The sequence below is a fragment of the Arvicanthis niloticus genome, chromosome 3 (assembly GCF_011762505.2).
Source record: "Arvicanthis niloticus isolate mArvNil1 chromosome 3, mArvNil1.pat.X, whole genome shotgun sequence".
Classification (NCBI taxonomy): Eukaryota; Metazoa; Chordata; class Mammalia; order Rodentia; family Muridae; genus Arvicanthis; species Arvicanthis niloticus.
Window position 1 is genome coordinate 67,539,301 of NC_047660.1, and position 12,311 is coordinate 67,551,611.

The 12,311-nt window shown below is 37.8% G+C and overlaps 1 protein-coding gene across 3 annotated transcripts; it reads right to left on the reverse strand.

Moving 5' to 3' along the window:
• Window positions 1-880: 880 nt before the first annotated feature.
• LOC117705924 (olfactory receptor 11G2-like) lies at window positions 881-11,972 on the reverse strand. 3 transcript variants are annotated; one of them, XM_076931099.1, is made up of 4 exons: window positions 10,358-10,894; window positions 6,183-6,310; window positions 3,075-3,170; window positions 881-2,667 (listed from the first exon to the last, which is right to left on the reverse strand). In XM_076931099.1, exon 4 carries the CDS (start codon window positions 2,654-2,656, stop codon window positions 1,721-1,723), a length of 936 nt encoding a protein of 311 aa, XP_076787214.1. In that variant the 5' UTR covers window positions 2,657-2,667; window positions 3,075-3,170; window positions 6,183-6,310; window positions 10,358-10,894; the 3' UTR covers window positions 881-1,720. The 3 variants fall into 3 exon arrangements, with proteins under 3 accessions (XP_076787214.1, XP_076787215.1, XP_034354599.1); XM_076931100.1 differs by lacking the exons at window positions 6,183-6,310; window positions 10,358-10,894 and adding an exon at window positions 11,856-11,972; XM_034498708.2 differs by lacking the exon at window positions 6,183-6,310.
• Window positions 11,973-12,311: the final 339 nt, after the last annotated feature.

Here is a 12,311-nt window from a genome sequence, read left to right on the forward strand (position 1 = left end):
GACCACCAAAAAGGCAGCATACATCAGTTGATATGAGGCCCCCAACACATATACTGCAGAGGACTACTGGGTCTGTGTTCAGTCAGAGATGATGAACCTACCCCTCAAGAGACCAGAAGCCCCCAGGTCAAGTGGGGTGGGGGTTGTGAAATGGGAACAGCCCTGTGGAGACAGAGGGTAGGTTGGAGGTATGGGATGTGAAACAATCAGAAGGTGGATGACGGGGGCGGGTGATAAAATCTGGAGTGTAAAATAAATAAATAAATAAATAAATAAACAGACTGTTTTATATCACTATATTAACACGAGGGTCTAAGAATAAACAAAGGAAATGCTATTCAATAGCAATGTATTTATAGGTCAAGCTGACAAGTGATCATATATGTATTGGTTATGCTTTGTCTACTTGACATAAATTATAGTCTACTAGAATTAGCCTCAAGTGGATTGGCCTATGGCCATATCTATGTGGCATGTTCTTGATTAATGATAACTGATGGCTGTGGGAGGGTTCATCCCCCTGTGGGTGATACTATTTCTGGGCAGGTGGTCCTGAGTTGTAGAAGACAGCAAGTTAAGAAAGCCATGGAAAGCAAGTCAGTAAAGTATGCTCCCTCATGGTCTCTGATTCAGTGCCTGCCTCCAGTTTCCTACTTTAATATCTTGTCTTGGTTCTACAGAATGATGAATTATAATCTGTATATAAAGTAATTCTTCTCTTTCCTAAATTGCTTTTGGTCATGGGGCTTACTATAGTAACATGAAATATAAGTATCACAGGCATGGACCACCATGCTCTTATATTTTGTTTTATGAAACATCATCTTGCTATGTATCCAAGCTCCCTTTAAATTTTGATCCTCCAGTACCACCTTTCAAGCTCTGAGATTATAGACATGTTTTAAGGTGTGTAGTCCAGTATTTTTATTTTTAATTTACATAATAATTATATGTATTAGTGAGGTACAGAATGATATTCAGTATATGAATACAGTAGATATAATCACAAGGTAATTGGGATAAATATTATTTGAAATGTTTATCACATTTTTATGTTCAGGACAATTAAAGTCTGAGTCCTTTTGTTTGAAACAGAATTAATGCTTGTCAGACATATTTATTTTATTTACACAATCAAAGGAATATGTTGAATAACTATCCAACTGAACCCCACAAACACTAACCATATTGCTTCTCCTTAAACTTCTTAGTCTCTGATAACCATTATCTAATTCACTTTTAAAGAATTTTCTACACATAAGTGAGAACATGAAGTATTTGACTTCATATATATATATATATATATATATATATATATATATATATATATGTGTGTGTGTATATATATATATACACATATATGTATATATGTATATGTATTATCTTAGATAGGGTTTTACTGCTGTGAACAGATACCATGACTAAGGCAACTCCTATAAGGAAAAACATTTAATTGGGCCTGGCTCACATGATCAGAGGTTTAGTCTATTATAATCAAGGGGGTGAGCATGACAACATTCAGGCAGGCATGGTGCAGGAGGAGGTGAGAGTTCTACATCTTCATCTGAAAGTCAGTAGGAGAAGACTGACTTCCAGGCAGGGTCTTAAAGCCCACACCCACAGTGACACACCTACTCCAACAATGCCACACATCCTGATTGTGCCACTCCCTGGTCCATACATATGCAAACCATTTTTTGTTTGCTTAAAATTCCAACTTTTAAGGTTTTAAAATCTTCTGCAGGGCATGTTTCATATCTTTGTTCCTCAGACTGTATATTACAGGATTAATGAGTGGAGTAACCACAGAATAAAATAGAGTCACAAGCTTCTGCATTCCAGCTTCATGCTCAGATGTTGGGCTCAGATACATTATCATCACTGAGCCATAAAAGAGTGAAACTACTGTGAGATGAGACCCACAAGTGGAGAAGGCCTTTTTTTGTCCATCTCTTGAAGGAACTTTGAATACAGCTCTCAGGACCAATATATATGATCCCATGATGCAGAAAAAAGGAATAAACAGGAGCATAGAACTTATAATTGCCCAGAAAAACTCCATCAGTGGGGCTCTGGAACAGGCAAGGGCCAACAAAGGGCCTGGGTCACACAGGAAGTGGTCTATAATTCTGGACCCACAGAAGGACATCTGGGAGATGATGATGATGGGAACAGGGAACCAGAGGAAACCAAGCACCCAGCAACTGATCACAAGGGTGTTGCAGAGGCGCCCAGTCATGAGAGCAGGATAATGTAATGGTCTGCAGATGGCAAGGTAGCGATCAAATGCCATGACTGCCAGGAAAAAGCATTCTGTAGAACCCAAGGAGAAAAAGAAATAGAACTGCAGGAAGCATCCAGAGAAGGAAATGACCTTGGTGTCAGAGAGGAAGTTGGCCAACATGTTGGGGACTGTGGAGGTGACATACCAGATCTCCAGGAAGGAGAAGTTGGCCAGCAGGAGGTACATGGGGGTGTGTAGTCTCTGATCACAGCACACAGCACAGATGATGGAAGCATTGCCCATGAGGGTAAGGAGGTAGACAATGAAGAAGAGGACAAAGAGGAGGATCTGCCCCTCCCTGGGGCAGGGGAAGCCCAGGAGGATGAAGCCAGTGATGGTGCTGGAGTTGCTGGGGCTGCTGAGGACTTTCATTTGTCTGTGCTCTGTGAAAGTACCAGAAATTGTTGAATATTCTAGAAAGAGCTAAGGGAGTTTAAGTTTTGCCAAAACAAAACCAGAATAACTTGCTCACCATCAACTCGATACTTATTGTAATTTTACTGTTTTCTAGGTACTTTTTTCTCTAAGCACTGGATATTCATCAACTAGTAGAACAAGTTTAAGTCCCTATTCTCTGCTGCATAACAGACACTTCTTTTTTCTCTTCCATTAGCATAAATAGACTAGATTGACTATTTCCTCATCAAATGCCGTTGCAAGCATAAACTGATATAAATGATACAGCAAAGAATATTGTTTTGGGTGTGATGGAAAACACACATGATCCTTATTTTTAGAAATACCTCATAGTTAAGAAATATGAATGAAAGCTACTAATGTTTGTACTTACCTGTAGCCCCAGCACTTGAGATGTGGAAGCAAGAGTGTTAGGAGTTCAAGGCCAACAACTGTGTACTAAGTTTGAGGTGAGCCTGGGCTTAAGATTCTGTTTCAATCAAACGAACAAACAAAAAACAGAAGACAAAGAAAAAATAAGTAAGTACATTGTAAAGTGAATTATTTTAAATGTAAATTATGAATTAATATTGCTTTATTTCTTTACCTTTGCTAGTCCCCCAAAACTAGACAGAGAAACCAAGATTTGTTTCAAGCTGCACCTCAATAATTGGACAGTTAAATAGATTAAATCTCTATGCTGATCCAGCTACTTCCCAGACATTACTCTTCAGGATGCTTGTGTATTATTGTTGGTCTGGCTCTTTGGGTTTCAGGTGTGTTCCATGATCTCTCTCTGGATCCCTTCCTCATGGTTCTCATTGCAATTTCTTCTCACCAATGAATCTTCCTCCCTCTCTCTCTCTCTCTCTTTCTCTTGACTGGTGGATGTTCTGCCATATTCTCCTTTCTACACAGCCATTGCATGATCATCAATCACACATGAATGGACATAAATCATTAAGTGTTTGTATTTGTGGTTTAACTTAAAAAAATGACAACTTAAAAAACCATCTCATATAATCTATTGCTTAACAGTGGCTGTGTGGTTTGGTATAAGTAATTTTTTTAAACCAAATTTTCTAAATTTTCAATGTATGGACCATCATCTATTTTGACTATTTATTTTTGAAAGCATAGTTTACTGAGTAAATATCTGAGGACTGTCTTTTTCTCCTGTGTAGCATCTTACTTCTATTTCTCTTGAGCTTCATATACAACAACATAGATGTCACTCTCACAGTCTCTGTTTCCAACCTGTGCCTAGATTCCATGGCTGGTCTCTCTATGACACTCTGTACACCTCAGGTTTAAGCCTCTATTACTGCACCTCTGGATTGTTACAAATTCTTCCTGAATGATCCCTCTGGTTTTTCATAGTCATGCTACAGTCATACTGACTTTTCATAATTTGATCAGAAAACATCATTTCTTAGGATTTAGTAACTTTCCTTCCCTAGTGTAAAATCTAAGCACTAATTTATAGTGCATAGGCCCCTACATAATCTTGTGTTTGCCTAGTTTATTGATTTTCTCATTTTTATTTTTCTGGTCTACTTCCCCATTTCCCAATTATTTTCAGCTCCATAGGACTTCCTTCTCTAGAAGATTCCTATTTCTTTCCTGTTTAGGTTTTTTTTTTTTTTTTTTTTTTAAAGGTTTTCTCTTTGCCTGGAAATCTCACCTAATCTGCTTGTTTATTTTTATTTTTTATTTGTTTGGTTTCCCAGTTAGTATCTTCTGAAGGCTTTCTTTGTATTTCATTTCTGTTGCAGTGACAAAAGATTCTGAGAAAAGAACCTCATAGTTGGATGTTAGAGTTGATCACAGTGGAGGTGTCAGGGCACCAGCAACTTGAGGCTGCTGGTTCTATTACTTCCACAGTACAGAAGAATGCTATGAATGCATTGATGTCAGTGTTTAGCTCACTTTTTCCAGTTATACACAGTTTAGAATTCCTTGTCTATGCAGTGGAACCACCCACAGTGGCATAATCAAGACCCCACACACTAGACATAGACAGCACATTATTGAGACTCTCTTCCCAGATAATTCTTATCAAGTTAACAATTAAAGGTAGCCAGTTCTAAACAAAATTCTCAATAGAGAAATTATAAATGGCTAGGAAACACTTCAAGAAATCTTCAATGTACTTAGCCACCAGAAAAATGCAAATCAAAACTATTTTTGAGATTCTACCCTACATTTGTCACAATAGCTATAATCAATGGCATGGGTGACATCATCATGGCAAAAATGTGTAGCAGGGGGAATACTCCTCCATTCTTGGTAGGAGTTCAAAATTGTACAAGCATTATGGAAATAAAAATGCTGTTTCCTTAGAAAATTGGAAATCAATCTACTCAAGACTTATGTATACCAGTATTGGGCACATACCCAAAGGACACTATATCCTACCACAAGAACCATTGCTTATATATATTCATTATAGCTTTATTCATATTAGCCAGAAATTGCAAATAACCTAGACATACATCAAATGAAGAATGGAAAGAGAAAACGTGGTATGTTTATACAATGAAGTATTACTCAGCTATTAAAAACATGACAGCATGAAATTTGCAGGCAAATGTATAGAACTAGAGAAAATCATCCTGAGTGAGGTAACCCAGACCCAGAAAGACACATATAGTATGTGTTCACTTATGAGTGGTTATTAGCTGTTAAGTAAATTATGATTAAGCTACAATCTACAGACTGAGAGATGTTAGGGAAAGAAGTGGGCTTTAGGGGAGACCCATGGATCTCCCTGGGAAGGATAAATAGACCAGATTTTGTGGGTGGAATGAGGGTAGGTGGAGATGGGAGCAGGAGGGATGATGTGGGAGGAAGAAATGGAGGGGGAGATTGAGGGGAGATACAGCTGGAATTGGGGAACGTTGTAATGTGGGGGTAAAAACATAGAGTCGTGGAAAGTTCCTGGAATCTATGAGGTTTACTGTAATAAAGATTTCTAGTAATGAAGAATATGGAGCCTGAATTGGACATTTTTTCTGGCTTGACAAGGCTTCCAGTGGTGAGACTGGGTTGTATTTTGTTGACTTTTTGCCTGAGAGGGTTCCAGTGGAAATCCCTAAACAACTCAGGCTGATGCCAGAACACAAAGTTATTCCATGATAACTGACAGTAGGACCCCACTTCCAAGGACAACATCCACCCAGCACATTGAATGTAGAGAGGTTGAGCTGGTTCCTGCATAGAACAATCACTGTAAGGTTCTAGTCTCTTTGGAGTGAGAAGATACTCTGTAGGCTATAGAAAGAGAGGTCTGATACCAACCCAGCCACAAAACCCTTGATTTACAATCTGTCCTGACTGTTAGATATGCTGGGCCAGTGGTGGCACAGAACTTGTGGAAAAGGACTACCAATGTTTGGTTTAATTTGAGACCTATGCTAAAGACCTATGCTAAAACTAAACATGACTGGAAGACAATCAATCATTCAATGAAATGATTCCTAACGATGTTCTGCCAACTCACTGGTGCCATGTCCACTTGTAGTCAGAGAGGCTTCCTCCAACAGCAGCTAGGTGTGGGTGCAGAGATGGGCAGACACCATGCAGAGAGAGTCTAGAATGGAGGTGTCCACAGGGTCTATCACTTCGGAGCTTGGAGAATCCCACAAGGGAGAAGAGGAAAAAAGTTATAGGAGTCAAAGGGGATGGAGGCCACCAGGAGAATCTTGGTGACCCTGGTTAAATCCAGTGGGCCATACAGCATAAGAATGTGGCAGGAGGACTTGTTCATAAGAAGGAGTTTGTTGAGAAAGAAAGGGGATAAAAGAAGGGGGGGAGTTTAATGTGAACAGAGTGCATTATATACAAGTATGGAATTGAAAATAATAAAATAATTAAAAACTCTAAATATTTAAATATATTTGTAAAAATTTGCATATTACACAAAATTTCAGTGTGTCTCTGATCATCAAAGATCTTTCTGATCTACCTTTTTTTTTGTTTGTTTTTGTTTTTTTGAGACAGGGTTTCTTAGTGTAGCCCTGGCTGTCCTGGAACTAACTCTGTAGACCAGGCTGGCCTCGAACTCAGAAATCCGCCTGCCTCTGCCTCCCAAGTGCTGGGATTAAAGGCGTGCACCACCACCACCCGGCCTGATCTACCTTTCTAAACTTCTAGATTGATGGTTAAATAATTAAATGATCCCACTTTTCAAAACTGACTTAACTTATACATCTTTAGCAAAAAAAAATTCCCATAATTTGTCTCAATCAAAGATCTGTCTCTTTGGGAAAATGTTGGATGTTTACTCATAAAACAACCACATGGTGTTTTATAAAAATAAAATATATACATATAAAGGACCTAGCATTGCTATTACAGGGAGACATGCACTATTATAAGAGGCCTTAAATCATTATTAAAAGTTCAGAATTGGTTACAGAATTTCCACCACAAGTTCCTGGGAAACAAATAACTACATGAATAAGAATTAACATAAGGTGACTTCATGGATCGGAGAATACTCCACAACAAAGACTTCCTTCAATATACAGGAAACAATCTTGTAAGGTACATGTAACCACTTCCTATGCTACAACATTTCAGGAGAAAATCCCTTAGGTTTGGATTTATTTCCTTAAACTTGTATCAGTGTCTTCATTCTTCATTTCAAATCCACATAAACTTCAGAAAACCTGGGTGATATTCATCTTCAACGACATTAACAGTTGAGTAGCCCAAGTAACCAAAGTAAAAGCCCCTCCTCTTGCAACACTTCTGCTCGATCTTATTTTGCTATTGTTCTTTAACCCTTTAATATTTAGGTTTTCAAAAACTTGTCTAAGATATTTGAATTTCATTTGGTGTTGAGGCCCACACTGCCTGGCTTGGGGGCCACTGTGTCCCACCTGAGCTACTTCTCCGGTCTTCGGGTCAGGGTCTAGCGAGAGAGAGAGTGGGGATGAAGGGGAAGAGACTCGAAGAATGGAGACAAGACAAAGGTTCTGATCAAATCTCAAGTCTCCTTTATTGAAGGAAAGTCTGGGGTATTCATATGCTTTGCCATGTGCCCTGTAGGTTTGGATACCTCGTGCGCCTAGCAGGTATGTATGGCGTGGATAGCACGTGGGCCTTGCAGCTGGGGCCACTAAACAGCAAAAACAAGATATGTGGGAAAAACAACATGTTTATCAGAGTGTGCTCAGCTGTTGTAGGCTGTTGAAAAACAAGTCAGGGTATATGGCTCGAGATGGCTGCAAAGATGATAGCTGCTTTTTGCTATGAGTTGGCTCCCAACAATTTGGCATGCTCCTAACTAATAAAAATTATGCTAATTTTGTTTTCAAAGTTACATTTATATCTATGTATTTAGTGTATGTATGTGCTTGTATGCACATATATGCACATGCGTCATATATGAGTACATACATGCCACAGTGCACATGTGCAGATGAGAGGACATCTTACAGGTGTTGATTCTCTCCTTCCACTGTTTAGGTTCTCAGAGATCAGACTCAGGTCACAGAGTATGGAGTCAAGGTTCTGAGAAACACTAGGACACATTCAAACTTTTGTCACCTTAGAATTACTTTAGACCCCTTTAGAAATGCTCTAAGATTTGGTTGATCTTTTCTACCCAAATGGTACAAAACAGTCTCCAGTAACAATGTTCATGGTATTTTATAACTTGAGAGCCCATGCCTGTATTTATTGATTAGGTGATAGTTAATACTTTTAATTGTTATTAATAAGTTTAATAATAATATTTGCTAGTAAGGGTAAATGTGAAATAGTACAAAGAGACTCCTATTGTAGTACAATTTCCCTTTCCAACTACACAATAAGATGTGGTTAAGCCACAAAAGCCTGTGAAATCTTGATTTATAAGACTGGCTTTTTGTTTCTATTCTTGTTTTATGACATAAGACAATTTTGTTAACAAGTATTTTAAAGTATTACCTTTTGTTATTTGAATTTTTCTGAAATATACACAAATTAAAACCTAATGTATTACTAACATAACAAGATACTTAAAATTATCAATCACAAATAAGAATTATAATAACTTAGATATTATGGTAAATCTCCCTTAGAATTAGAACTAATTATTCCTCATGAGTTCATAAATATGGAATCAAACTTCCCAGAATGCAAACTAGAACTAAAAGACAACAAATTATTTCACATACTCTAAACATCAATAAAAATATTTCATGAATTACAAATTACTGTAGGCAAAGGGGAAATGTACAATCTAATCAAAAACTATGATTGGCCAGCCAAACTATCTGTTTTCCTCAACTAAAATCCTTACTTCTTTAGGTCATCTCATGTTCTTGGCTATCTCAACTTTAGACATAATATTTCCATTTTGCCATTGGGAAGTGTTATGTCAGACTAAAAGTGTGGAATAAAAGAAAATTCAGACACAGACCATGAGGCTGATGAATTTGATATGATTCAAGGATTAATTTCTTAGTGGATTTAATATTTCTCTTTCCTGAAGATTACTTTCCTGGCTTATCAGCCCCTCTGTACCAGACAATAGGAATGAGCTTTTCTAATGCTATGGGACAAAAAATATTAACTTCTCCATGCCTGGAGAGTCTGATAAAGGTGTGTTTGATAAATGACTCAATTTATAATTTTTTTTATCATGCAATCAATGAAACATCAAGTAAGCATTTTCAAAGTGTAACGTGTATTTTTAAGCAATCTGCATTTGTGTTTCTACGTTATGGGTATTTATGTAGAGTAGAATAGTTTTTATCTGTATTGAAGTGGCAGCTGTGGGTTTTTCAAATTAATACCATGCCCTGTGTTGTTTTGAGCAGCTCCCTCTCAGTATAGTTTGTCAAGCATAAGCTTTAAGAAACTCTTCTGGGAAATAGGAAATTTGTGGAAGATTTGAATGTTAATAAAATTAGATATGAGTTGAGAGAAAGGTGTTTTCACTAGACTATTGTTATTCAACTTTTGTCAGTTGGTGCTTAAATATGAAATATTTTTTTCTGCTAACACATTGTTGTGAATTGACATGTTCTTTCTAGTGTTGACCACTTTATGTTGAGTCCTAGGAAGTGGGACATAAAATAGGGTTTCAGGGCTCTGTGTAATTCTGAACAATAATTTAATGCCCTGGGTCTTCTTCATGGTTACTCTCTTTTCCCTTAAAGCTAAGTCCCAGAAACAGAGTAGGGCCCAAGCTTTATATTTTCACTAGTTAACTTCTGACCAGTCCAGACAATAAATATAGTATATTCTATGACTTCACTGGTCTGAAAAGAATGTGTGGAAGGGCACATTTTTTTAAAGCTAGACCATTGTGGTTCAAGGGCAGCCTCTGTGCTGTCTCTTTTAGACAAGTTACAACTTCTTTATATGTTGGATTCCCCTTTAGAAAATGTAGAGTGACAGTTTTGCCCATGTCATTTGTTTTGAGAATTAGATAAATAGTATTTTAAGTGTCTGGCAGCCAGTTAGTGCTCTCTTTTGTACATATAAAGTTAAACTCTCAAGAGTATCCATCTGTATAGAAATCAGAGTTGCTTTGGAAAATGAGACCCCAGCATGGATTATGGCAGTTAAATACATAATAGTGAAAATCTACAAGCAAATACTTATTTTCTCTTAATTTCCTCTACTATCAAGTATATATAACTGTATTTTAGTATTTTCCTCAGTTAACCACTACATTACCTTCTTTTTTGAATTGGAACAGAGAACATCAAGAGAAGCATCTTCCATAGCCTCTTCTAGGATTTTTTTAAAGGCAGAGGTAGCTGATTCTGCAATAGCCAGCTTGAAGATAAGGTGCAAAACTATATCATGAAGATAAGGGGTGTATTTTCTTTAAGATTCTGGGATTTTAAATAGGGAAGGCTCTTTGCTTGAGTATTCTTTTATTCTAGAGAACAGTATCAGGACACAGCTCTGTAACACTTATTCCCTCGCTCACTCCAATCCTCTGGGCATTGTGCCTTAATTTCTAATTCCTATTTTCACCCAAGGGTAAAAAAGTACTTCATTTTGTTTGGTCTTAATCTCTCAGAGGTCTTAGATATGAGATTATTAAATTCATCAACCATCCACCAAACCTTTCCTGAACACTGTCATATTCTTGCTAAGATCAGGATATTGTGGTATTGGTGCTACAGAAGTTTGTTAATCTTATAATAAGTTAACTTCTATTGTGGCTTTTGATGGCAGATCTTCCTTCATCCTCAGAAGAGATTCACTGGGGGACAACTGGATGGGTCTGTGAAGTTTAATAAAAAAAAATCCCACACTCTGTATATCATTAGAGGGACTTCTCCCTCCTTGCAACCAAAGCTCCTGAATTACAATATTCCCACTGGAGAATTCTCCCTCTTGTGGGAAATTTAGCAGATCCAAGGATGCTCACAGGATCATACTAGGGTCATTCTGCCACAATGTGCACAGAAGCTTTAATTTGGGGTAACTGAGTTTCAAGACTTCTAAATTCCAAGTAAATTTAAATTTTCCTTTTTTAATGCTTAAAACATTTTATTTTTAATTTGATTTTATTTTTGTTTACTTATTTACTTTTTCATTATTTTCATATGCTTTTATTAGTTCTTTGAGAATTTGTGTAATATATTTTGATCATAATCAACAATATAACTACTACCAGATGTATCTACATCTCTATTCACACATCTTTGTGTCCTATTTTTTGAACACATTAATGCCATTTATTTATTTATTTATTTAATTTATTTATTTATTACTTATTCACTTTACATCCTGCTTACTGCCTCACTCCCTGTCACCCCTTCTACAGTCATTCCCCCATTCCTTCCTCCCCTTCTCCACTGAGCTGGTGGGGACCTGTTGGTATCCCCCAACCCTGGCATATCAAGTCACTGCAAGGCTAGTTGCATCTTCTCTCAGGAAGGCCAGACAAGGCATCTCAGCCTTGTGGAATTTTGAACAATAATTTTCAAGACCAGAAGAACATACCTTACATACAGGTAATAGCTTTTGAACTAGGCCCCTACTCCAGTTGTTCGGGACCCACATGAAGACCAAGTTGTGCTACATATGAGTGGGAAGGCCTAGGTCTAGCCTGTGAATTTGGGTTGGTGGTTTAGTCTCTGAAAAACTCAGGGTTCAAGGTCAGTTGACCCTGTTGGTTTTCTTGTGTAGTTTCTGTGTCTCCAGGGCACAATCTTACCTCTTTTTCTTCCACAGGAGTCCCCAAGCTCCAGTCACTGTTTGGCTGTAGGTGTCTGCATTAGCTTGAGTCAGCTGCTAGGTGGAGCCTCTCAGAGGACAAGCATGCCAGACTCCTGTTTGTAAGTATAACAGAGTATCATTAAAAGTGTAAGAACTTAGTGTTTATGCATGGGATGGGTCTCAATTTGGGTCTGTCATTGGTTAGCCAATCCCTTAATCTCAAGTTCCATCTGCAGTCCCTGTATTTCTTGTAGACAGAATAAATTTTGGGTTGAAAGTTTTTTGGGTGGGTTTGTGTCCCTATTGCTCCACTGGGGTTCCTGCCTGGCTACAGGAGGTGGCCTCCTCAGGTTACATATCTGCAATGCTGTGAGTCACATTTAAGGTCACCCCCATTGATTTTTGGGCACTTCCTTTATATCAGGTCTCTGTCTAGTCTTGGAGACGGCCCCTT

What these genes read in the sequence shown, in the direction of transcription:
- LOC117705924 (XM_076931100.1), bottom strand. Translation starts at nt 2,656, where the DNA reads ATGAAAGTCCTCAGCAGCCCCAGCAACTCCAGCACCATCACTGGCTTC.